At 45.2% G+C, this 27559-nt stretch overlaps 1 protein-coding gene across 1 annotated transcript; it reads left to right on the forward strand.

The window, feature by feature from the left end:
* ACVRL1 (activin A receptor like type 1) lies at nucleotides 1-27559 on the forward strand. Its single transcript, XM_072654719.1, has 10 exons — nucleotides 1-798; nucleotides 9780-9845; nucleotides 12193-12456; nucleotides 12866-13068; nucleotides 13422-13521; nucleotides 14196-14342; nucleotides 14977-15252; nucleotides 16018-16215; nucleotides 23634-23764; nucleotides 25256-27559. Exons 2-10 carry the CDS (start codon nucleotides 9803-9805, stop codon nucleotides 25388-25390), a joined length of 1497 nt encoding a protein of 498 aa, XP_072510820.1. The 5' UTR covers nucleotides 1-798; nucleotides 9780-9802; the 3' UTR covers nucleotides 25391-27559.

Consider the following 27559-nt stretch of genomic DNA (forward strand, 5'->3'; position numbering starts at 1 on the left):
CTCCTCATTTTATAGGTTAGGATATGAAGCACAGACAAGCGAGCTAACTTGTCGGAGGTCCCAGAGCCGGGCTATTCGTTCCTTACACTGGGATGCTTGCCTTGAGCAGCAGAGGCTCTGGACCCCACTACCTCACATGGAGCAGCTGGGCTTTTGGAGCTGATGATGATTTGCATTTGGTGACTCCAGCCCCCAAAGCGGGGGCCCTACCCCCCCACTTCATCCCCATTCCCGAGCAAGGCCAGGGAGCTGGAGCCGGGGCTGGGCTGGGCTGGAGGGAGCAGCGGATGTGGGAGGTTTGTGGAGGGGGTGCGGGGGAGACCGGAGGGAATGGTCAGCTGGCGAGGAAGAGAGGGGAGGCGGCCCCATAAACAGGGAGAGAGCAGTCCCTGTAAACGCGTTTGGCAATAGGAAACGGTATATTACAGGGGAGGGAGTGGCGGAGTAGGGCCAGGCAGGAAGAAGCTGGAAGAAGACACTTTACAACTCCTGCCTGGTCTTTCCCGAGTGCCGGCGGGCCGAGCAAGCGGCCCCCAGGGCTCAGCGGGGCTGGAGAGGGGATCGAGAGCATCCCCACCCTATCCCCGGGCCCCCAAGGGCCCCAGGACCCCAGCGAGGGCCCGGCGGCAGAGCATCCGCAACTCAGATCCAGAGGAGGAGGAGGAGGAGGAGGAGTCAGGGGTGTCAGGGGCGTGGGAGGAGAGGAGCTGGCCTGAGTCCACACCTCCCCCTTGTCCGCCACCCCCCAAGTCCCAGGGCTGCTAGCCCTCTGGCTACAGCCTAGGGCAGAGCAGGGAGGTGAGTTGGGGTCAGCCCTTGGGGAGTAGGGAGGGGGAAAAATTCGCTGATTTCCAGGCGTGAAGCCCATATTGTGATTCCAGGATGGGATATCCCTATTCCCAGAAAACCTCGGCCTTATAATTGGAATTCCTATGACTTCCACTCCATAGGCCTAAACCTCTAATCCCTAGTCTATAACTCTGGTCCCCAACACATAGGGATCACTAGTTAAATAATGTTGTTTAGGTAACCCATAGGCTCTGAACTTCCCAAGATCATCCTTCTCAGTTGCACTATCTCACTCCCAAATCAGATTGCCAAACTACACCTTCTAGATTCCCCCTCCCCTGTTTACCAGCACCAATATGTTGATTTACTGATTTGCAAGGGTAGATGGGCTTTTCCAGTGAATAGATGCCTCTTATCTTCTAAAGCGTGGTCCTGGGACTGAGCTCTCTGGATGACCATGTTAGTTTCTTGAGTCTTTCTCCAACTCTCCTTTCTACAGACTTGGTGTGACCCATCTGTCCTCTAAATATCTGATCTCTTCATCACACCATTTCCCTCACTTTTTTTTTTTTTAGCACTTTTTGGTAACATGTCCCAGTTCTAAAGTGTATATAGTCTTTTCTGCATTGATTTAGTTGAACTTAATTATCTTTAAAGACCTACTCTGTGCAAGCTGCTGAGGGTACAAAGGTATGATATTAATCCTGCTTTTAAGGACTTTGTGATCTAAATGGGGAAGAGTGGAAGGACAATTATATAAGCAGCTATGATATAAGGGGGTGTGAGATAAGTGCAAAGGAGAATCCTGGTAAGGTGTCATGGGACACTTAAGGAGGAAAAGAATCAAAGGAGGTTGGGGGAGGGGGTGGGGACAGTCTCAGGGGAGATTTCTTGGAGGATGTGGCTTTGAAAGAAGAGGGGATTAAAAGGCTGGAGATAGGAGTAGAGGTATCCTTTTCAGGCATGGGGTATGATTAAGAGTGAAGGGACACAGATGAGAGCCAGCAGGTAGAGAATGGGAATGGAGAGTAATCTCATGAAGGAAAATAGTATGAGATAAAGACATGTGGTACAGATGTTGTAGGCAGAGGTGCCTATTATATAGGAACCAGATTAAAATGTAATTGGGGAATGTTTAACAAAAATAAATTAAAATACAATAGAACATAGATAATGTTAATTTGTGGTTTTCTAAGTCGATATGCCACCAACAGGAAGAATTATGCATGATTTAATAGTGAGTTTGCATCACTTTGCAAAGGACCTTAAATAACAGGGCCAGGAGGTTTTATTTTATTTGGTAGGTGATGGGAGCCACTGAAAGTTTTAATGTAAAGGAATAAACTGGAAGTATCCTGGGGACCTCAAGTAAGGCTGCAGAATCTTATCAGGAGTTCCTTTCTGTTCCATTGGCTCCAAAGGAGGTTTTTCTGAAATATTAAATCCCATGTATGTGGGCAGAATCAAGTTGGTCTCTACCACAAGTGATGACCCTTTCCAGGACTGGAAGTTCTGGCCTCTTCTTGACCTTTGTCTCAGTTAGGTCTTCCCCTAGATTTCAGGGCTCTTGATGGGTTGGACCCCCAATCTGACCCCATAACTCTAACCCCATAGCCACAACCCTTTTATTGCCAAAGGGAGTATGATATCTAAGTCAAGTCCTGACTTAGACATTTACTAGCTATTACCCTTTCTCACCTTCAATTTCCTTATCTTTAAAATGGGAAATGGGAAAAGATGATCTTGGCTCTAAATTCTATGCTCCTATGGCCCTCCTTAAGAGACAGTCCTTTAGGGGGCCAGCATTTCTGTTTTTTTCTTCTGACTCTCCTGTAAACCCATTCCCTGCCATCTTGGGACACTCCCCTTACCCTACTCTCCCTGACCACCTTGGCTCTGTAGACCAACATCTACTGTGCATACTGTCTAGACCATTATACTTCCTCCCTTTTCCTGAAGAGATGATAATATATGCTTGTTTGGGCAAATTGATCTTTCTCTAAGGGCAGTTTAGGACTCTACCCAGAAAGGACCATGTTGTACGTCTACTTAGATGATGAAATCTGTTTCTTCTTTCTTCTGTTTAGTAATTAGCCCTACCCAGTGCCATATCGTGTTGTAAGGTTTTCCCTTCTTTGACTCTGGCACTCTCAGGTGAGGGATGATCTAAAGGGAGGAAGAAATATGGAATCATAGTTGGTCATATCCAAGTCTTCTGCATTTTGCCTCCATAACATCTCCTGCATCTGAACCTTTCTCTCCATTCCCATGGCCCCTACCCTAGTTGAGGACCGCCATCATCCTAGTATGATTGCAGCAGCTTTTTAATGAGGCTCTCTGCTTCCAGTTTCTTCCTTTCTCCAATACACGTTTCATAGAGTTTGCAAAAACAATCTTCCTAAAGTACAGGCCTTATGTTTGCTCAAAAATACTCTAGTGGGTCCCTATTTCCTCTGGGATAAAAACTAACTCCTCCAACTAGCATTTCAGCCCTCCCCACTCTGGCTCCAACATGCCTTTGTAGAGATCTCATATTACCCCCTTTCACTCATTGTACAGTCAAGCCAAACTGGCCTGCTAGTGTTCCCAAAATTCCATCTGCTGTCTTTGTGCCTTCCCACAGACCTTCCCCCATGTCTGGAATGTGTTCCTTCCTCTTCTCTGCCTCTGAGAATCCTTAGCTTCCCTAAACTAGCCTGGTATAGTGGATAGAGGGCTGGACTCCAATCCTGCCTCAGTACCTGGGGCAAATCACTTCACCTGTGTGGGACTTGATGACCTCAAAGGTCCCTTCTAACTGTAAAGGTTTAGTCTGCCTGAAGGGGTGAATTGAGAGTGGATCTTCCATGAATACTCCTCCAGTTTCCCCAATGTGCTTTTAGCCACTCTGAGAAGCACTGAGGGGTAGTGGAAATACTTCTGGAATTTCAGTCAGCAAGTTAGGATCCCACAAAGATTCTATAGAGCCTAGGTGTACTGGGAATGTTTAACAACATTGTGTGTGTGGGTGTGGGTGTGTGGGTGTGGGTGTGGGTGTGTTGGGGGAAAACAAATGTATCCAGATATACTTTTAAGTTTAATCTACATTATTAAATTTTCTCCATCATTTTCTTAAGCCTGAAAACCAACAAAACCAATAAATCAAACCTTGATTTACAAATTAAGCATTTGCCAACACTCACATTGAAAATCTAACCACCAGCTCTCTCAACTACCTCAGCTCAGGTCCCATTCCTTACACAAAACCTTTCCTGAGCACCCTGGTTAGTGCACTCCCCATCCTCAAATTCTGTTGTACTGACTTATTTGTGTATATTTTGTACTCATGGTGTCTTGCACTTAGGAGGCACTTAATACATTTGATTTGATAATAGGTTTACCATTGGAAAGGACTTTAGAGAGATCATCTGGTCTTACTCCCTCATTTTAGGATCCGTGCCCACTGAAAGTTCCCAATCTGACCAAAGGAGAAGGGAACAGGCAAGAGAACAGGCAAGCTCTTCAACCCCCAAGACTCTAACCTCTAATCATAAAACTGATATTGAGGGAAGCTACAGGCCTTGTCCGATCTGATCCTTCCAACCAATAAACCTTGGAAGTGGCTTCTCTCCATTTTACAGAGAAGAAATCTGAGACTCAGAAAGATTGGGCTAATTATCTACTGTCTAAGTATCTGAATCAAGTCTCAAACTCCAGCCTTCTCATTGGAAGTCCAGTAGTTTTACCACTATTTCCTGGTGCTTCTGATAGAGGCTAAAAGCATAAAGAGATTGGGGGGAGGCAGTCATCATAGAAGACCTAGATCCAGTCCCCGTTCACCCCTTCAGGCAGAATAGAACTGTAGGTGGGTGGGCTTTTGATTGTTAGAGGTATGATGCATTTTTTTTTTAAATCTCAGTTCTCAAGGCCTAAGGCTGAAGTCCCGGGGTGAGAAGAAGAGGGGTTTGGAATGTGACTGTTATAAAAGGATTAGACATTCAGGCCTGGCCTTGTCTCGTCTGTTTCAATTATTAGTCTCTGAAATAGAGGCTTTTCCTGTTTAGCTTTTGGCATCAGACCAACCTGAGCTTGATAGCCTTTTTCTGAGATCCACTTCAAATCCCCTTGCTTAAGTCTCCTATCCCCAGAATCACAATATCTGCCCCCCCAGCTGTTGTGAGGCTCCAATGAGATAGCAGATGTAAAGCACTTTGCACATCTTAAAGTGCTATGTAAATGCAAGGCATCATTATTATTTATTATTATTATCATCACCCTCAAGTCTGGAGATGACTTTATTTTCTGAGCCTTCTACTACACTCCTGCTGAAATCAAGCTTGTTTATAAAGTAATACAGAGATATGCTAGTAAAGATTTAACAACAAGGCTGGGGGGGGGGGGGGGTGGGAGTGGGGGAGAAATACAGGGTATGGGAGAATAGTGCTTTTAGATTTAAAAAACTTTTCGCGCTACAACACCAGGACATGATTAGTGCAAATATGGCTATTATCATTTTGCAGCTGAGGAAACTGGACCTCAGAAAAGGAAAATGACGTACCCAGACCCATGTGGCCAATGTGTTTAAGTCATCCTCTTAACCTAGGGCTTCTGACCCCAAGTCTGAGAATATCTACCAACATCCACTCTCAGGAATGTTTGCTGGGCAGTTTTAGCAGCTTCTACACATGTGTGTGCATGCACACATGCCACATACAAGCACACATATGACCCACATACATGCACACATGTGAAACACACAGAGATACACCCACAGCCCTAACCATCTTTACATATCTACACACATCCTAATACTACTATCGGGCTACATCCCACTTCCATTTAACGCTCCTCCCTCCGTTACCTAATCTTTCCTTGAAACTTTTGACTTGCCCACCTGCTGAGTCCCAGCTCTGCATTTACTAGCTGGGATTGTAAGCAAGTGATTTCCCTTCTCTAATTATATATAACTATCCCACTGGAAAATAAGGAAGTTCAGCTAGGTGACATGTAAGGTTCCTTCTGGCTCTAACAATCTATGGCTCTATCTTCACCCAAACTCCCCTCTACCTCCCCAGCTGTCCCTATAGAAAGACCCCAATCATGAATTAATAGCACCAGCCCAGGTAAATGATGATCCTTCTCTACTAGATGAGAGTCCTTTGATTGAGGGCCAAAAAGATGTCTCATCCTCCACCTCACCTGAAAGTTATTCCTTGAGTCTATCCTCTGAAAGTGAAGTGATAAGAAAAGGGAGGTCTAAGAGACATAACTGAAAATGAAGGTGCAGCTCTAGGGCCCATTTCTTCCTTCAGCTGTTGGCCTGAGGTACAGGGCAGGGTGAGGCCAGGAGGAAACAGAGGTCCCCCAGCGCAACCAGGAGTACTGGAACTGCCCCCAGTGTGGGGAGTGCCTGCTGCATTCAGGGTTAGCCTGCCTCACTTCATTCTCCATACAGAAGGACTCTTCTTTTTCTACAGACAGGAAATCCTCTCCTGGTGCTTGGGACCCCTGGGTCACTTCCCAGGACACATGTGGACCTTCCTCAAAGAAAATCTCCTCCCTATTGAATCTCCATCCCTCCTGCTGCAGTCTCAGTCCAAAATTATAATTCATCACAGGTTACTTTGTATAATTTTCAATAAGATTCATTCATTCCTCTAGCTACTACTGGTTTTGGAGTCAGAAAACCTTGGGTCAAATCCTGGCTCTGCTTCTGAGTGGTGTATCCCTTTTACATCTGGGCCTCAATTTCCTCATCTGTAAATTGTTGGGATTGGAATAGGTGATTGGTAAAGTCCTTTCCAGATCTACATCCCATGACTTAATAACTCTGTGAGGCAGTTGGAGTATTGTCTCCATTTTAATAGATGAAGGCAGTGAGGCCAAGTGATCAGTCTGTCAACAATTAATTATTAAACATTTATTAAGAGTCTACTATATGGCAGACCCTGTGATATATGCTGGAGATAAAAAGAGAGGAAAGCCCCTGCCCTCAAGGAATTTATAATTCCATGGGAGAGATAACCAGCAAACAAGCATATATCCAGGGAGGTATTGTTGTGGAGCTTGTTGTATTTGTCTTTTGTTCTCGAAGAGGACCATGACATCAAGATGATGACATGACTTGCAGTTAACTTTGATTTGAGTGAGGGAGGGCTGGGCAAGGTCACCAGCCTCACTTCCTTCTCCTGAGTCATTTGGGTCCAGTGGCCAGATAGTCATCAGGATGACTGGAGATGACCCAGGATACAATGGGAGGCCCTGGTCCTTTCAGGTTAGGGTCTTATCACAATCTTACTTTGAGTGTGGAGCTATGTATAGGATAAAAAGGAAATAATTAACTGAAGGGAACATGCTGGAATTAAGATGAGTTGGGGAAGACTTCCTATAGAAGGTGGGATTTTAGCTGAGATTTAAAGGGAAACAAGGCTACTTGTGCTGGAGCTATTGAATGACCTAGCCAGGGTAAGGATCCTAGTCTCCACTGCTGTTTTCAGTTATGTCAGACTCTTTGAGACCCCATTTAAGGTTTTCTTGACAGAGATACTGGAGTAGTTTGCCATTTCCTTCTCCAGTCCATTTTACAGATGAAGAAACCGAGGTAAACAGGGTTAAGTGACTTGGCCAAGATGACACAGATAATAAGTGTCTGAAGCTAGATTTGAACTGAGGATGTTGAGTCTTCCTGACTCTAGGACTCTATCCACTGAACCACTTGGTTGAGCATTGATTACATTGATTATACAATAATATTGTTTAGCCATTTCCCAATAGGTGGGCCTCCCCTTTATTTCCATTTATTTGTTGCTATAACAAGGGCAATTATGTATATATGAGTCCTCTCTTCTTTCTTTTATTTTGTTGGAGCATAGACCTGTTATCCTAGATCCTAATAGATCAAAGAGTAGTCATAGGTTAGTGATTTTTTGGACACCACTCTAACTTGCTTTCCAAATATCTGGACCAACTCCTAGTCGCACCAAAAATATATTAGGATGCCTGTTTTTTTGCTGTTTGTTTGTTTTGAGGCAATGGGGTTAAATGACTAACCCAGGGTCATACAGCTAGTGTCAAGTATCTGAGGCTGGTTTTGACTCCAGGATCTTCTGACTGGAGGGCCAGAGCACCATGCACTGCACCATGTAGCTGCCCCGAGGGTACCCCTTTCCCATAACCCCTCCAACATTTGCCATTTTCCTCTTTTGTTATCTTTGACAATCTGATCGGCCTGAGGTAGAACCTCTGAGTTGCTTTCATTTCATTATATGGGATATCAAATATTGGAGCATTTTATCATATGGTTGTTGATTGGATTTCTTCCTTTGTAAAATGCTCATTCATGTCCTTTGATCAGTTTCTGTAGGAGAATGGCTTTCAACACTGAACCTTTGACAAGTAAGAACTAGGATAGTTTCTGAATTGGGAGGGGATGGTGAGTTGAACTCTGGGCTGGGGACTTCAGGTTACAACATACTTTACCACTCTGGTTCCCTTCGACCCTCTAGCCAGCCAGGGTCACACTGTTTCACTTCTCTCTCTCTTAGCAAAGGCTGCCCCCCTTCCTCTTCATCTCTTCCCAGGAGAAATAAAGAGGCTATTTCTAAAGATATGCTAGGGAGAGAGGACTCAGGGGAGGGCATCCAGAGAAGGGTATGCCTTAACTCTCAGCAGCCAGGTGGCTGAGGTGAGGTAGGACTAGGACCAGATATTGTTTCCTTCCAAGACTCATACTTCTGATGTTGGCTGCCAATCTCGAGCAAATCATGGAAACTCCCTAAGTTCTTTCAATTGTAAGATGAAGATGGGCCCTGAGGTCCATCTCCAGATTTAGGATCCTAGGGTTCTATGACCTGGAGGGTCCCCAAAAGGCCCAGCCTCTGGTTTCTCATCCTAATTCATAACATCATATGATTGAAAGCTGGAAGAGACTTTAGCGGTCATGTAGTCCAACATCCTCTTTTTCCACATGAGGAAATGAAGGCCTAAAGAGCTTTCTCAAGATCACCCAGGTAGTAAATAGCAGTTGAGATTTAAACCCAGGTCCTTCGCTGTTTCCATTGCATATAAGAAGAAATTGAACAGGAAGTCAGAAGATCTTGTTGTATGACTTTGGTCAAATCACTTCCCTTCCTCTTTGGACCTGAAGGTTTAAAATAGGTGATCTCTAGGGTTTTTCTCACCCTAATGTTCTTTGATGATGAGTGGGAGTGGGAGTAGCTGGCCCCAGGCCTCCCTCAGACTCCAGTGACCTGGCCCATCCTAGGAATGTGGCTACGGTGCCTTCCTCCACCCCCAAGTGCTTTCGTGACTCCTGTGTGCTCTATCCAGACCCCAATCTAAACAATCTTGATTCCTGTTCCCAGCCTGGCTGGACGGTGAATTGCAGGAAGTGGAGACAGTCGCCTGTTTATGCTTCAGGCCGCCAGGGCAGGGAAGGGTGGAGAAGAAGGTGGCACTAGGGCAGGGGGAGAGCAAGGGTAGATGATCGAGAAAGGGGCAAGGGGAAGGGACTGACAAGGGATGCTTGAAAAGCAGCAAGGGAGACAGGCAGGCCAAAGAGAGGCCAAAGAGAACCAGAAAAGAACTTTTGTACACCTCAAAATGTACTGCTTCCCAGGCTTAGGTTCTGCTTTAGACTCAGTGGCCGGGGCATAAGAGGATCGGGTGCTTTCATAACTCTGAATCACTGATACTCCATCTCCCCTCCCCTCCCCCCCACACCCTTCACTCCTCCCAGGCGGTTTGGTTTCCACTGGGGAAGTTGGCCCGGACTTCCCTTACAAAGCCACTCCCCAGAGTGAGCTGCATGGGAAGGGAGGAGGACATCAGCCCCCCCCCCTGCAAAAAAAAAAACCCCAACAAAACTTACCACTCATCATTCACAACTCCCAGGGATTCTGAGTGGGAATAGCATTTTAGGGGGCTCTACGTAGGACTGGATGTAGGGTCAGTGTCTGAGGCCCCAGGAGAAAGAATAAGATCTCACTACCCTTCTTTTCTATACCCCCCAGGAGGAGGCCCCAAGTCCCCTGGAATGGACCTACTCGTGCTGCTGCTGGCTCTGGGCCTGGCTGATGGTGAGTTTTTATGAGGTGGGGGAATAGGATCTTGAAAACCATCCTGACCTGGGGCAGAGAGGAGGACTAGAGGGAGGGCCAGGGAGCTTCTAAGTAGCATCTAGGGATGCTGTTCCAGCTTTGTCTTGGCATCTGGGCTGGATTTGGAAGATTAAAGGTGGGAAGAGGGAACTTCTTGTAGAAATTGTGAAGAGGATGAGCTAATAGAGGGAGGGACAGGTATTCAGGCAACTGAGAGAAGAGAGTCAGTGGGTGAATGATAAAGCAGACATATAAAGAAATGCACGAGATAGAAAAAGAGAGAGTTCTCATAGCTGAAACCCAGACCACCCTTTTGTTAGTCTCTCATAAGCCTGTACCAGTAAAATGAATAATCTCTCACTCTCATAGCTGCCACCAGCCTCACCTGGGCTGAGGAAGGGTTATGACTCACAGGGCTATTAACTTTTGTAAACTTCGATGGGACCTTAAAGATCACTGCAGAATTTAGGTCTCAGATCAGTTGGCTGGTGAATTCTCTCATTTTTTAGGTAATAATAAAAGCTCATATGACAGAAAGGCCTGGGTTCAAGTCCCAATTCTAACACATGCTCACTGTGTGACCCTGGGCATCTCATGAAATCTCAAGGTGCCCCCAGATAACTCGCTAAAGCCCCAAATTGAAGAACAGGTATAGTTCTACATTGGAAAAAGCAGTTTCCTCACTGGATTGCCTTCTACCAATGAAATGAGAGGTCTCATCCACCAAAAACAACTCACATCTTTATGGAGCTTTAAAGTTTGAAAAACACTTTCCTCACAACACCGCAATACCTCTTTGAGGTAGTTAGTACGAATATTATTTATCCTATTTTACAGATTAAGGAAGTCAAGGCCCATAGTAGAGAGGTCATAAAGCTATTGAGGTAGAATTAGAACTTTTAGGCTTTTATTCACTTCACTATCTGGCTGAACTTGTGTCTTGTTTGTTTGTTGCATCTTTCTTTAATCTGTACACTTTGATTTTTTTCTTAACCCTTACCATGTCTTGTCAAAGTCTGAGAGGAAGTACTTTTGTTCATTGCTTGACCAGAGAAATCTTGGGGTAATTCTGGAATCCCAGTGGCCAGAGAAGGGCTAGAATCAGCTACCAGATGCCACAACTCCAGTGAATCTGGGGGCTACAAGTCTATTAGACAATGAATAAACCATCATAAAGAGTAGTCTGGGGTTAAGTTGTGAGTATAGGACCACATTCCTCTTAGGTCTGTCTTTACAATTAGAAATAAAGTAGATGGAGGAGGTGGTGGTGGAAGAGACCTGACAGAGTAGATGAGAGAGGGAGTGAAGGAGAGGGGTAGTAGTGGAGGACATGGGATAGAGTAGATGAGGAAATGGAATGGATGGGAAATGGTGGTGTGGCAGAGTTTGAGGAGATGAGTGGACAGGAGGGATGAAAGAAATAATGGAAGCCAAGGGCATGAATGTGGGAAAGAGGTAAGAGTAAGTTCAGTTCTCTTAGGATTCCTCACCGTTTTCTGCTTGCCACTTGATCCAGACTTAATCCCATGGTGGTGGGGGATACAGGGAGTTGGAGTGGCAAGGTTGTTTGGTCTAACAACTGGGAATAGTTTTAACCATGACTCTTGGTCTCTTGTATGGGTCTTCTGAGGAAAGAGAGCCAAAAGGGAGTGAACTATGAGAGCTCTGAAGACCTGGGTGGGACTGGCAGAGCTTGGTGGTGGTAGTGATGAAGGAAGGAAAGGTGTCACTCATTCCTTTCTCTCTTCCCCTGACCCCTTTCCAGGATTGTGCTGGGAATATTAAACTAGATGTAATGGAGTTGGTTGGTAAATGGGGGTAGGAGAAACTCTTAAAAGCCTAAAGTAGGGGCTAAATTGCTAAAGGCTAGAGACTCAGAATAGTGACTGACTATGACTGGGAGACTTGATGGCAGCCATGATATAACGGAAAGAACGTGGGAGCTGCAATTAGTGGATCTGGGTTCAAATTCTGACTTGATCACTCTGTTCATGTGATTAAGTGAGTCATTCTACTTCTCTGGGCCTTGTTTTTCTCTTCTGTACAAGGGGGTTGGTAAGGATGTATTGCCTCTAAGGTCCTTTCAAGCTATAAATGCATGGATCTATGAAAAAGCCTATCTCAGGGCTACAAGCCAAGGATGTGAGGTGTATCAATAGAAATGCATTACAATAGGGTGACCCTTGTTGCAGCTCTTGGCTCTGAGCCCCTCTACTATGGGAACCTGGGTCCAGTTTCAAGGGGGTGTATGTACATTGGAGTCTCCCATGTTGGGAGTTGAGATTCCAAGTCCCTCAGCTGGCCCTTCTGTCCTTCCATCTATTAGATGGTTCTGCACTGTCCTCACCCAACTCTCTCTTGACCTGTGCCTGCGAGAACTTCAACTGCAAGGGGTCTTCAACCTGCCAAGGATCTTGGTGCACCGTGTGGCTGATAAAAGAGCCGGGGGGAGAACCCCGGGAGTCCCGGGGCTGCAGTAACCATCACTACCAAGAGACGTGCCTGGGACTGCCCACTGAAGCCTTTGCCCACTACTGCTGCTCCGAGCCTCTCTGCAACCTCAACATCTCTCTGACGCTACCAAGTGCAGGTCTCATCTATCCACAACCTTGGGCATTGCCATCCTTCCCACCCAGCTAGCTTCTGTGCTCCCCCTTGCCCCTACATAAAGCTCACTCTGTCCATCCTTTTAACTCAGTCTTGAACTTGTGGTCTATTCAGTCCTGATCCACCAGTTCAAAAATTCCCGCCATCACTGGTTTCTAAGGGGTTTCCCCTGGGAGTGGGAAACAGTAGACCATCCACCCTAGCTCTCTCTCTATCTTAGACTTGGGATCAGGTATCTTTTCCTCCCTAAGAGATAACAATCCATGTTTATCTATGCTTAATTTGGGCTTCCCATAGCCCAGTGGACAGAAGATTATTAGAATGGAGTAGGGTCTTGACTGGTCCCCTGGGGAATGAGTTCCTTACAGAAAGTGTTTCTCCACTTTCACCAGCCCCACCAGAGGAACCCCATCGAACTAACCATCTGCCACTGATCTTGGGCCCTGGGCTAGCTCTGCTAGTTGTCCTGGGGCTGGGGGCCCTGGGCCTGTGGCGACTCAGTCGGAGGCGTGAGAAGCAGAGAGCCTTGCACAGTGACCTGGGAGAATCCAGCCTCATCCTGAAGGCATCGGAGCTGGGGGACAGCACACTGGGGGTGAGGGCCTCAGAGTTTCAGAGAAGGGGAGAGGGTGTCTGTGAAGAAGGCACAGAGATGGCAAGACAAGGAGAAAAAAGCAGAGAAAAAATGGTTGGAAGTATTGACAAAGCAAGAAAAAGGCAGAGATGGACACAGAGAGAATGACAAAGGGGGAGCATGAGCTAAGAATTGCATACACAAAGATATATACAGAAGGGGAGAAAGATAGTCAGACATACAGAGAGACAGATAGCTATGTGGTTTCCAGACCATCATGAGCCCAAGCTTGGCTGGAGACCCCCAGAAAAGGGAGAGCAAGATGGGAAGACAAGGGAAGCTCTCCTTTTACACTTTTTCCTTGATGACCCCAGGACCTTTTGGACAGTGACTGTACTACTGGCAGCGGTTCTGGCCTCCCCTTCTTGGTCCAGCGGACAGTGGCTCGGCAAATAGCTCTGGTGGAGTGTGTGGGTAAGCTGGGGGCGTGAGGAAGGAGTTAAACGAGAAGTACCTTACAGGCATGGAGGCAGGAGGTAAAGGAAGGGATGCCCTGTACTTTAGTTGGGAGAGAGAGAGGGAGGAAAGAGGGGCTGTCCCATGGAGAGAGGGAGAAAAAAGAGGGGCCACTCTGAATGAGGGTGGAGTGAAGATGGAGGTAAGAGAATGATCACCTTGTGTGGGGGTGAAGTGGAAAGGATGGAGATAAGAGGGGGTCACCCTGTGTGTGGGTAGGTTGGGAAGGATGGAGGAAAAAGAAGGACCACCCTGGGGGAGAGGGGACAGGAAATAGGATAGGGTTCATCTAATAAAGGAGAAAGGAGACAAGAGAAAGAGTAGGGGGGAAGGAGGGAAGTAAGAGAGGTGTCATCCTTTGGGGAGTGGTGAAGTGAAGGACCACCTTAGGTAAGAAGGGAGTCAATAGAGGGTCTACTCTGGGTGTTGGGGGGGGAATGGAATGAGGAGATTAAGAGGCTAGGGTTAGACTCTGAGTTTGGTTTAAGGTCCAAAATATGGCCAGAATTGGGTCATGTAGATGGTCAGAGTAAGGGTACAGGATAGGCATCTAAGTGAGAGTCTGTTCAAAGGTGGGGCTGCCCTCTGTATGAGACTTTCCCATCCCGCCCTTTCTCTTACCCTTCCCACAGGCAAGGGCCGCTATGGCGAAGTGTGGAGGGGTCTGTGGCATGGTGAGAATGTAGCTGTCAAAATCTTCTCCTCCAGGGATGAGCAGTCCTGGTTCCGGGAGACCGAAATCTACAACACAGTGCTACTCAGACATGACAATGTTCTTGGTGAGCAGAAGGGGCCAGGACCAGCACCACCTCCTCAATGAAACTAGAACACACATGCCTACACACACACACATGCATGTGCACACACACACACATACACACTCCATCTATAATGGAACAGAAAGAACACTACCCATTCTTGGAAGGCTGAGTTCTGACACCAGCTTTTTGTTGTTCAGGTGTTTTTCAGTCATGTCTGACTCCTCAGGACCCTGTTTCAGGTTCCCTTGGCAAATTCACTGAAGTGGATTGCCTTCTTCAGTTCATTCTACAGATAAGGAAACTAAGACAAACAGGCTTAAGGGACTTTCCCAAGGTCAAACAGCTAGTCAAGTGTCGAGACCAGATTTGAACTCAGGAAGATGAATCTTCCTGACTTGGCTACCCTGGGCAACATACTGAACTCTCTAGACCTAGTTTCATCATGTGTAAAATAGAAATAAATCCTTGTACTTCCCACCTAAAAGGGCTGTTGTGAGGATGCCACTCTGGAAATCTTGACATAGACATGTGAGTGATTAGGATTACAAATCCCATAAAGGCCAATCACCTGCTTGCTTTGAGGCAACCTCCAAAGTCCAACCCTGTCCTTGCCACTGTTCAGTTGTGACCCTGACTACCCTGTTCCCCCCAGGCTTCATTGCTTCTGATATGACATCCCGCAACTCCAGCACCCAGCTGTGGCTGATCACTCACTACCATGAGCATGGCTCTTTGTATGACTTCCTACAGCGGCAACCACTGGACCGAGGGCTGGCCTTGAGGCTGGCCCACTCCATTGCCTGCGGCCTGGCCCACCTTCATGTGGAGATCTTTGGAACCCAGGGCAAGCCAGCCATCGCCCACCGGGACCTGAAGAGCCGCAATGTCCTGGTCAAGAGCAACCTTCAGTGTTGCATAGCGGACCTGGGTGAGGAGTCCATGGGAATGGGACCAGGATGCTGATGGGTCAGTGAAGGAGGGGCCTGGGAGGGGAAGACTGGCCTAGATAATTTGGGCCTGGGTTTTCCTGCAGGAAGGGAAACAGGCAAGTGGAAGAGGAGTTCTCTCTGCTTCCTTTTCTGTTTGTTTCTGCCTCTTCTGTGAGTCAGTCTCTGCGTGTTTCTGCCTTTCTTAGTCTGCAAAGACAGTCAGCCTGATTGGGAGCCCAGGCTAAGAGTCAAGAGACCTGGATTCTACTGCCATTGTTGGCATGTACTTTGGGCACCGCTCTGAGCCCAGTTTCCTCATGTGCCTAATGCTCATGGTGAAACCAGGGTTATGGTGTAGGAAAGGCTTCATAAAGCCTTAAGTGCTTTAGAAACCTGACTATTTACTATATGCTGGGCATGGAGCCAAGCGATGCAAATACAAAGCAAGGCAAGCAGCTGTTATTACTTCGTGGGCTTCTATGGGATAATCTCAGTTAAAGTCACTTTGAAAAGTTAGAAGAATGAGATTTTACAATTCTCCCTTCTCTTTCTGTGTATCTGTGTGTGGATTTGTGGGACTCCATCTTCATTGGGCTTCATCTCTATTTTCTCTCTGACTCCCTCTGTCTTCTCCCTTGCCTTCTCCCTGATTTTCCTTTCTGGGCCCTAGGCCTTGGGGAATACCCTGAGAAGGAGAAACCCTGGGTGGCACATTGGGGTCATGGGTCCCAGAGCCCCATATCATGAGGCACTGGTACCCACAGGCCTGGCAGTAATGCACTCCCAGGGCAGTGACTCCCTGGACATTGGCAACAACCCTCGGGTGGGCACCAAGAGGTACATGGCGCCTGAAGTATTAGATGAACAGGTTCGCACTGACTGCTTTGAATCCTACAAGTGGACAGATATCTGGGCCTTTGGACTGGTGCTGTGGGAGATAGCACGCCGGACAATAGTGAATGGTGAGTGTTTTACTTTGTTTTACATGGACCAGGGTATCCTTCTCCCTGGTCTACTGATAGATTGGTGGGGTTGACTCTCCTTCCCAATATCCAACTTAGTCTTCAGTGCCAGAGGATGGAGGGATTGGCAAACGGGATATAGTCTCAGTGAAAGAGCACTGGCTCTTGGCAGAGAGAGTAGATTATAAATGTAAAATGTCAGAAATGGCTAATGTCTTGATTTGCTCTTCATTTCTTTGTTACAAGGGTGACAGCCAGGTATAAAAATAAAAGAATCAAAGGACAATTTTCTTAAAAGGAGCATAGATTTCTGAAGTCAGAAGATCTGGGCTGAATCCAGGCTAAGCTTAGATGATTACTACCTGTGTGGTTTTGGCTAAATCACTTACTCACTGTCACCTTCAGTTTCTTTATCCTTCAAATGGCCCATAGTTTGCACATCAATAGGTCCCTGCCCAAATTCCACTAAATGGGTCTTTTCCTGACTTCAGAGTAATTATCAATAGGAACTGTAGTTCTTTCCCTTCCTTGGTTTGTTTGTTTTTTTCTTTTGCTCGTTAATGGGGCCATTCCCTGATGACTTCTTAAAGAGGCCTATTCACTGAATGGGCATCACCTCACTCTAAGTGGGTACCTGAATAGGACAAGGTGTCCCATTGCATCCTGAGCCTTCTCCAGTCATCCTGATGAATATCTGATCACTAGATCCAGATGGCTCCAGAGAAGACATGAGGCTAGTGACCTTGCACAGCCTTCTCTCACCCAAAACAAAGTCAAGTGCAAAGCATGTCATCATTTCTCTGATGTCATGGTCTTCTTCGAAAACGAAGGATGAACACAGACAGACAAACCTTCAATGGCTATTATTCCAGAGCTATCTGTCAGAGGGTTCTTGTGAAGAAATCAATTTGTCAGTCTTTCAAAGTGCTGTAGAAATGTGAGCTATTATTACTCCTATCATTTTCATCAGCCCTTTTTATGGTGTTCAGACAGAAACAGTCCTGCAACTCTTGCTATACTACTTTATAGTTAATGTTCTCCAAGGTATTGCTCAAGGGAGCTTTCTGGAGTTGAGTAAAAGTATTCAGATATCAGTTCATCCTATGTAAACTAAGGGAAAGCATCCTCAGTACAATCCCAGTAGCAGAGAGGTTGGTAGGGATGGTGCACCTACATGAGGTCATCTTCTCAACTAGGCGTTTGTCGTTATCTCCTTCCACATCATGTTTTTCCCTATAATGGTTTCAATATATTGTGAGCTGACATAAGAAATTACTGTAGTATTTTGCCTTTTTTCAATTTCTTTTTCATATGGTATTTTTCCTTAATATTGACTTACATATAATCTATAACCAAATACTTAGCCCAAATTTTACAATTCAGTAAATTACAGTTTACTATTATAAACACCCCATAAAAGAAAAAGAAAAAATTCAGATGTTTTCTCTGATACAGAGAGAAAAAAATTTTACACAGATTTTCTAGATCAAGGGGACACTGCATTCCTAACCACCACGAAGCGGAAGGGATGACTGGATATTGTAAAAGTTTTTCATTTAGGGAAGTTTGGAGAGCTGGGAAAAAGATACCTAGTAAATGGTTGTTCTTTTTTTGTGTGTGTGGATCAATGTTATGTCTAGGCAATTGTGGACAATAGTTTGGTTTATGGTAATGGTCCAGGATTGGTCCAGTTTCTTAGTTGAGTTCTCCAGAATATTTTGGAATCTGTATTTATAGAATATGGATTCACCATCTGAAAGCCCATTAAAGACAGTTGGTATATAATTCTAGCCACCAAGTTAGTTATCTTGCTAGGTATTCAGTAGATGTTAAATTGTTGTAGCCTACAGTGATGTGTTGCATAGCATCTCCTATTTCCCTAAATGATATTACTATTAGTGAGAGGAAATGTGGCATATTGGATACAGAGGTTCTTCTTGAAACTAAGAAGAACTGGGTTCAAGTCCTGCCTCTGATACATACAAATTGTGTGACCCTGGGCAAGTCATTTAACATTCACCTCTACAAACTGCAGAGAAGGTGCTGACCTGCATTGGTAGGGAGACTTTCCTTATCTGGGAGTTCCCTATACCAATGAAATTATTGATCTAGTTCTCTTCCCCTTATCATCATTATTATTGTGACTTCTTCTTTGAGGCAATTGGAGTTAAGTGACTTGCCCTGCTAGATTTGAACTCAGATCCTCCTGACTCCAGGACTTGGTGCTCTATCCACTGAGATACCTAGCTGCTCCATGCTGTGACCTCTTAACAGATACTCAAGCTAACTTGCTAATGGTTTTTGGTACCTGGTTGGGTCTACCTTGACCATGGGGCATCTATGGCCATTGCTCTCCAAGTTCATGAAAACATATATCCCTGGCATTCAAGGGAAACTAGATAGATGATAGATAGATAGATAGATAGATAGATAGATAGATAGACAGACAGACAGATAGATAGAGATAGATAACAGTAATAATATTGATTGATGATAATGCCTCAAATTTCTATAGTTTTTGAGTTTTACAAAGTGCTATTCTCACAATGATATGAAGTAGCTTGGAAAAGTATTATCTCTGTTTTAGTAATAGCTAGCCTTATATAGCACTTTATAAATATTAACTCACTTTGTCCTCAGAGACAGTTGCTTTATTATCCTCGTTTTACAGTTGAGAAAACTGAGTCAAATAGAAGTTAGGTGACTTAACCAGGGTCACACTGCTAATATCTGAGACTGGATTTGAGCTCAGTTCTCCTCTCAAAGGCCAGTGCTCTATCCACTACACCACATAACTGGCATTTTTATAGATGATAAAGCTAACAGAGAGTCTTAATTACTTATCTACAGTAACACGACCATTAAAGATCAGAGCCTGGAATCAACTTCATTTTTTGCCTCAGAGTTCAGTTCTATTTCCATTTCTCCACCAAGATGAACACTAGAGTAGAATGATCTTGGGAATTATTTTTGAGTGGGGGTCTATAGTGTGGGCCTATTAGGAAGTCCTCTCACTGGCATCCTGATGGTACCAAGATCCTTTGCATATGTGAAGGGTAGCTCCACACTAAAGTTAGTGGCTAAAGTCTTTCTTGCAGGTGGCGTTAGGATTTATGAGATCATAGGATTTAGAGCTAAAAAGGACTTTAGAGAGCAAATCCAACCCTGTATTTTATAAATGAGGAAACTGAAACTCAAGGAGGTTAAAGACTTCACCACAGTCACACAGGCCAAACCCAGGTCCTCTGACTCCCTTTCCAATGCTATTGCTACAACTCTGGTCTGCCTCTTCTGTGTAAACAACCCTAAAGAATTCACCTGGGATGACTGAAGAAGCTTTTAGGCGGGTGGAAGGAATGGAGGCATCTAGAATTGGGTAAGACTCCCTTCCCCAACCCAGAATCGGGTGAGAGCCTAGAATCCTCACCGGGCAGAAGAAGCGGAGGAGCCCAATTGTTCCTCAGGGCAAGGCAAGCTCATTCAGCTTCACACAGACAGTGTTCATTATAAACACTGTAATCTGGTGTCAGCCCCGGCTCTGATTAAAGGCCCATTAGACATGCTCAGGCCTCAGTGCAGTGCTGATTAGGACATGCAAGTCAGGAGGGGCCTGGTTGGAAGGCAGCCACCTCCAGCACAGCTGGAACATGGCCCTAATGGGGATGTGGCCTGTGTGGTCTTTGTCATTGGCTCAGTGCCTGTAATCCAAGAGTTTGGAGGACATGGTAGGAAGGCTGGCTATCTCTAGGCCTAGAGGTCCTTCCAGTTTGAGTAAAGATTTCCTAAGAGCATTCTATGGCTCTGTGGTAAGCATTTTCTTTCTTTCATTTTTTAAAACATGTTTTACATAGATGCCTTTTGTTTTTATATCACAATCCTTCTTGATATTGATCTCCCTACCTGCGTTGAACTAGACCCTTGCAACACACACACACACACCACCCTCCACCCATACATACACCACTCCCTCCACGCACAAAATTAAACAAGAGACCCACTGACGTAGCAATGGCATTGGACAGAGTATGCACCATTCCACATCCGTAGTCCTCCACCTCTCTTCAGAGCCGAAGGAATTATATTTCATCATCTCCTCCTGAGTTAGTCAGAGTTGGGCTGCCTCTTAATGTCATAATCATTATGCATATAATTTTCCTAATTCTGTTTACTTCACCCTGCAAGCAGGGCTTCATTTCCAAATGACTCCAGTCCTTGGGCTATGAAATGGTTGAATGAGGGGAAGACTCCTTTCTTCTATCAACAAATATATATCAAGCACTTACCCTGCAGACAAGGTTCTTAACTTCAGGGAGCTTATACCCTAATGGGAAAGGCAGCTTGTAAATAAAGAGGTACATACAAGATATAGACTGAAGAGAGGGGAAGGTTCAAGTAGCTGGGATAGGAGGGGCAACCCTCAGAGGCCCCTTGCAGGACATAGCATTTGAGCTGAGTCTTGACAGAAGCTAAAGATGTAAATAGACAGAGATAAAGGAGAGCATTTCAGGCAGGGGGAAGAGCTATGCCAAGGGGCAGAGATGGAATGTTATATTCTAGGAGCAGCAGGTCCACTTAATCCTCTAAGGTCATCTTCCCTTTTGCTCTTGAACATATCTTGTATGAATCTATTTATTTTCACGAGACCAGGGATGGCTGTTGTGGTTTTGCCTTTCTATTTCCTGGCCCACGGAACAATGCCGGGCACAGAGTAAGCAATTACTCTGTTGATGGATTGATTTCTTAAAAAGTGGTTTTTATTTGTTAAAAACTATGCCACTAACAAAGATGAAATTAAAGCAATTATAAGGAGTTACTCTGCCCAATTACATGTGCCAATTTATTTAACAACTTCAGTGAAATGGAAAAAAATTTGCAAAAATATAAATTGTCTAGATTAGCAGAAGAGGAAATAGAATATCTAAATCGACCTATTTTAGAAAAAGAAATTGAACAGGCCATAAATGAGCTTCCTAAGAGAAAAGCACCAGGATAAGATGGATTTACAAGTAAATTCTATAAAACACTTAAGGATCAACTAATTTCAATATTAAATAGATTATTTAGAGTAAGAGGTAAAGAAGGGATCCTACCAAACTCCTTTGATGAAACAAATATGATACTGACACCTAAATCAGGAAGAGTTAAAACAGAGATTTCTAAAAAAAAAAAAAAAAAAAAAGAAGTGGTTTTCCCTGGTTCTGTGGTATCTCTAGACTAAGAAGTGCATACAGGTGAGTAAAAGGTAAGAAGACTGGAGGAGCAGGAGGGAGCCAGGTTGAGAAGAGTCTTCACTGCCAAACATTGATTCCAAAGTTAATAGCGAGCCACTGGAGTTTATTGAGCAAGTCACCGACATGGTCAGATCTTACAGAAATCACCTTAGCAACTCCATAGAGGATGGATTCAATTATATAAGATTGTTGTTGTTCAGGTGTGTCTGACTCTTCATAACCCCGTTTGGGGTTTTCTTGGCAAAGATACTGGAGTGGTTTGCCATTTCCTTCTCCAGCTCATTTTACAGATGAGAAACTGAGGTAAACAGATTAAATGACTTGCGAGGGTCACACAGCTAATAAGTGTCTAAGGCCAGATCTGGACTCAGGAAGATGAGTCTTCCTGACTCCAGCCCTGGCACTCTATCTGCTGCACCCTAGAGTACAGGTTAGTGGAAACCAAACTGAACGAGTAGTCTGAACTGAGTCATTATGGCATAATAGAAAGAACACTAGATTTAGAGTCAAAGGACCTGAGTTTTAATTCTGAGTCTACCCTTACCAACTGCGAGATCTTGGAGCCATTTTCTTTTCTTCCCTGAGTCCATTTCCTTAACTGTAAAATAACAATTATAACAGCTAGCATTTACATTGTGTTTTAAGGGTGGCAAAGAACTTTACAAACGACATCTCATTTGATCTTTACAATAACCCTGGGAGGCAGGTGTTATTATTAGCTCCATTTTACAGATGAGGAAACTGAGGCAGGAAGAAACTAAATGACTCGCCTAGGGTCACACAGCTAGTAAATATCTGAAGTCAGATTTAAACTCGTCCTCTAAATTCCAAGCTCTGGACTCTATCCACTGTACCACCTAGCTATTGCTAAAATGCAAATAACAATACTTATATTGACCACCTCACAAGATTATTGTGGGGAAAGGTCTTTGGACAATAATAAAGTGCAATATGAGTTATATGTATATATGTTTATACACACACACTTATGTTTTCCCTAGTTCTGTGGTATCTCTAGACCAAAGAGTACATAGAGGTGAGTAGAAGGTAAGACGACTGGAAGAACAGGAGGGAGAATGTGTGTGTGTGTGTGTGTGTGTGTACGTGTGTGTATGTATATGTATGTGTGTATATATGAGTGTGTGTGTATATGTACATGTGTCATATGTGTACGTATATGTGTGTATGCATGCATGTGTGTGTATGTGTGTATGTGTGTGTACATATATATGTATGTATAACTTTTTTTTACTTAAAAGTATAGAGATCACAAGATCCCATGATGCTTAATGTTGTTACATTGATTACAAAACAAAGGCATTTGACCAAGTAGAGCAAAGTTCAGGCTCAAAAATTCTCCTCTCCAGCAAGGTGTCTGAAATCTTATCCAACATTTAGTTATTAAACACCTACTCTGTGCAAGGCACTAACAAAAAATAGTGGTTCCTGCCCGCAAGGAGCTTCCATTCTCTAGGAAGTGGAAAATGATAAGGAAGGTACAACATACACAGAAATAATTAAGTAAATTACAAGGAGAACTGAGGAGGGCGAGAGGACTGAAAGCTTAGAGGATCTGTTGGCAGGAGGTTGGAGGAAGACAGGTTCTGGCAGGGGAAAAATGCCTCCTAGTCTTGGGGACTGACTTGTACAAATGCATGGAGTCAGGAGAGGGCATGTTGAATTCAAGGGGAATGAAGAGGAAGAGGCTACTGGGAAAAGTTCCTGAAGGTATCAGAGGGAAAGTAAGCAGGGAGCCAGTTGGCCTTGGCCGGAAGGGCTATCCCTTCTTCAGACACAGGTGTAAAGCAAAAGAGAGGTTTTTAATATGGAAGGAAGGAGGAGAGGGGACTCCTGGCTGAGAGCCTCTATTCTCTCAGGAGTGTAAGATGCAATGAAAAGAAACCTGAGTTTGGAGGCAAAGGGCCTGGCTTTGGATTCTTGGTCCTGGCTCTTTCTGCCTACGTGACCTTGGGTAAGTCACTTAATATATGTGGTCCTTATCATAAAATGAGGGGATCCCTTTCAGCTCTAAATTGATAATCTATAGATCCCATGTTCATGCAATAGTAAACAGTGGCCAGGGTGTGAAATAAAGACCTCTTATTGTGAAAACAATGACCCGATTAGGGTCCTCCCCATTCTGTACCCCATCTTGCATGGTGTCACCATGGTGTCTCTGTTCCCCAGGCATCGTGGAGGACTATAGACCGCCCTTCTTTGACATGGTCCCCAATGACCCCAGTTTTGAGGAAATGAAAAAGGTGGTTTGTGTTGACCAGCAGACCCCCAACATTCCCAACCGACTGGCTGCAGATCCGGTGAGTTGGCACCTGCAAAAAGAGACAGAGGGAGGGATGGGCAGAGGAGGAGGAATTCTCAGTTCTAAATACTTGCAGATCCATTTTATCATGAACAAGCTCCAGGGTGTAATTGGAGAGTGGGTTAGGGATGAAGCAATGCTGGACAATTCAATGGGCAGAAAGTAGAGAGTTGAATCAATCCATCAGTATATATGTCAAGTCAAGTCAAGAAGCATTTATTAACCACCTATTATGTGCCCGGCACTGGCATCTACATATATGTGGAATACATACCTATTGGACATTGGCACATATCTCTTTGCATCTCTTGTACCTCCTAAGGAAGATGTCCATTGCTGTAAGGGGAGCCCTCATTTGTCTGAGCTGCTCAGAGCCCATCATTCTCTAGAGAAGGGACAAGGGAGATTTCCCAACTATAAGGCTTTTGGATCAGAGAAGCTCAGTCTTAGGAGGAATGTTGGACATTATCTAGTCAAGTTGGTATTTGACTGGTACAACAACACTAACACATGGTCATACAGGCTCAGCTTGATGACTTACAGGGAATCCACTAATTTATATAGTGCTAACCATGTGCCAAGTACTGTGCTAAGTGCTTTACAATTATTATCACTGTTACTTGAATAACAACTCTGGGAGGTAGGTGTTATTTATCCCCATTTTACAGATGAGGGGACTGAGGCAAACAGAGATGAAGTGACACAGCTAGTAAGTGTCTGAAGCCAGACTAGAGATCAGGTTGAATTCAGGCCTGGCTTTCTTTCACTTTCAGATAGCTCCATATACACATATACACAGCCCTGGGTAGGTCTTTGGGACCAACTCTGTCTGGTCATCCTTTGTTTCTGCCTAACCCTGAATGCTTGAGCTGAGTAGCCACACTGCTCTCCTCTGGGATTCTAGCCCCAACGTTTCCCTAAACAGGTGTTGTCCTCTGCCCATCCTACCTCCCCAAAGGCCAAGGTCTGTGACACTGGTGGAAGGGCCAGGCTATCTCTTCTCAGCCTAGTAAGACCTTTGGTGAACACTGCCCTCTGCTTTCTCTCCTGAATCTTGCTGTGGCACCTTTGACTGCAGGGGTCACCCTGAAAAGGCCAGAATCTCTAAGAATCATGGAGAATTGCAATGGGGAATTTTGTTCCTCATCTCCCTCTTCCTTCTATATCTCTTAGAGGGGAATGTGGAGGGCGTTGTTATTGGGGGCAAGATATAAATGGCATCTAGAGACACAATAATGTTTTTCCTGTTGTCTTTCTCCTTCTCTTTCCCCTTTCTTTCTTTCTCTTCTATTCATATTTTTCTCTCTCCTCCTCAATCTGTCTCCTTCCCTATCTTTCTCCATTTTTATTCCTCTCTACTTCTCTCTGTTTTTCCCTTCCTCCTTTCCACACTGCCTCCCTCTCCCTACCTTTCTCTCTGTAATTCTCATTTCCCATGCTTCTTATTTCTCTCTCCCAATCCCTCTTCCTTTCTCTTTCTGCCATCTAGTTCCTTTCAGGTCTGGCACAAACGATGAGGGAATGCTGGTACCCCAACCCTTCAGCCCGCCTCACAGCCCTGCGTATCAAGAAGACCTTACAGAAACTTTGTGCAAATCTAGAGAAGCCCAAAGTGATTCACTAGATGTCTGGTGCCCATACCCCCAGTGCCCTGGGGAGGGCTGTATGGAGCTGTCTGGGTTGGACCTCTCACCACTACAGAGTCTGCTTTCCTTATTATCCAGGATCTTAGGAGGAGAGGAATGGGGAGGGTGGTCCCCTGAGAGGGCAGCTACGGCTGCTGGAGTCCACGCCTCCAGCCCCCAGCTCTCCCAGCCAAAAATATTGCTGGGCCTGTAATCTGATGCCAGGGCATCTAGCCCAGTCTGAAGGAACAGTCTCCCTGACGCCTGGCTTTTGCCTACCCCCAACACACCCACATTGACCCCTCCTTCCCCAAGAAGCCTAAATCCTAGCTGGCCCCAGTTATAGGAGAACACTATCCTAAGACAGGATTGCAGGGAAGCCACCATCACCTAACTGGGGTAAGGGGTAGGGAATTCCCATTCACCCTGCCACCCAATTCCCCAGTGTACAAGTGCACACACCAACAGAGAGATAGAAACCCCATTCTGCTCTGTCCCATCGGCTGCTTGTGCACTTTGCCATGCCGAGGGGGTCAGCAGGGAGGGTGCAAGGTCTCAAATCCCTTCCACATGGCACCCTTCCAGGGTAAGCCTCCTTGTGAATAGTGCCACATCCTATGCACCCTGTGGCATGAGGATCTGACTCTAGGCACAGTGTGTATACCTTATCATCTAGTTGCATCAAGGACTGGGGCAGAGCCAGCATTCCTCTGCCCAGGGGGTCCTGTGCACTCAATTCCAAAGTGTTCCTCCCCCTCCTGTGTCCTTGCTCTCCCCAGATGTCATCACTGCATAGAGAATATCAATTATGTGGGAAGCCACCTATGGTCACTGAATCCTGCCCATGTCAAATATCCTTGATCAAGAGGCAACCTCTACCCCAAACCACTTAACCTGGAATTAAACCTCAAATTTCAAGCTTCTCTCAGGCCAGTGCTGAGCAAGAGTGAGGTTGGTGCATTTGGTAGCCGGTCACAAAAAGGTGATGATGACACTGAAAGGTCAGAAAAGACTAGCACCCAGTCTGAGAGACTTCCAAAATACATAGAAAGCTATCCTTAGAGCTTTCTGAGCCAAAATCTAAGGCTACACCCATCCCCAATATAAATTCATCTTCTTCCCTTGTCCCTTGCCAATGCACCACACCAATAGCTAGCAGCTGATTCTTTCTGGGTCTGGGAGAAGAAGAAAAAAAAGCACCTGCCTACTTTTTAATAGGCCCAGTGCTGGGGCTAACTCAGCGCTTATTCCCTGCCACTTGGGGAAACATCCTGGGACCTTTTAGTCCACAAGTGCGCCACTGTACTTAATGCCAATAAGATCCTGATTGCAGGCCCTCCCATTGGGAAAATCATCCCCCACTGAAGAGATTGAAGTAGGTAATCTCTAGGGTCCCCTCCCGTTCAAACAAGTCCCTGACCTTGAGAAGTCTCCAGCTCTGGTGTTAGTAACCACGTCCTTGGCAAGGCCCCCAAGTGTTCAAAGCAAACTTTCCTCAGCTTAAGAGGAAGCAGGGGATCAGACATGAAGTCGGGTTCAAGGTCATCTAGTCCAAGTCCCTTATTTTACACACGATGAAACTTTGGCTCAGCATCCCCTAATGCCCTTGGCACCCTGGGACGGAGCGGAGAGCTAAGACAGAGAAATTTGGCTAGGCTGAAGAGTTGGGGTGTGTGTGTGTGTGTGTGTGTGTGTGTGTGTGTGTGTGTGTGTGTGTGTGTGTGTGTAGAGAACCTGGGGGCGTGCGGTTGAGGGGAGGATGTGGCAGAGTATGTTGGAAAATTCAGTACAAACCTAGGCTCCAGAAAGTCCAGGTCCAGAGTCCAAGGTACATTGGCAAACATTTCCTGTGTCCATGGAAGGTTTCCTGTGCCCTTGAAAAGCTGCATCCTTCTTTTCTCTTGTATCCTTGTGAGATCTAAAGCTGGAAAGGAACATGAAGATTGCCTGTGTTCCTTGAGGAAACTTGAAGGGAAGGGAAGGGAAGGAAAGGGAAGGGAAGGGAAGGCAAGGCAAATTGATCTATCAACAGGCTCCAGGCACTATGCTAGGCACTGGGAATATACATACAACAAATGAAATAATTCCTATTTGCAAGTAGCCTACATTCTAATGGAGAAAAGAAGTATATATACATATAAGTATACAGAATAAATATTTTTAAAATA

Source organism: Notamacropus eugenii, chromosome 3 (genome assembly GCF_028372415.1).
Source record: "Notamacropus eugenii isolate mMacEug1 chromosome 3, mMacEug1.pri_v2, whole genome shotgun sequence".
In the NCBI taxonomy this organism is placed as follows: Eukaryota; Metazoa; Chordata; class Mammalia; order Diprotodontia; family Macropodidae; genus Notamacropus; species Notamacropus eugenii.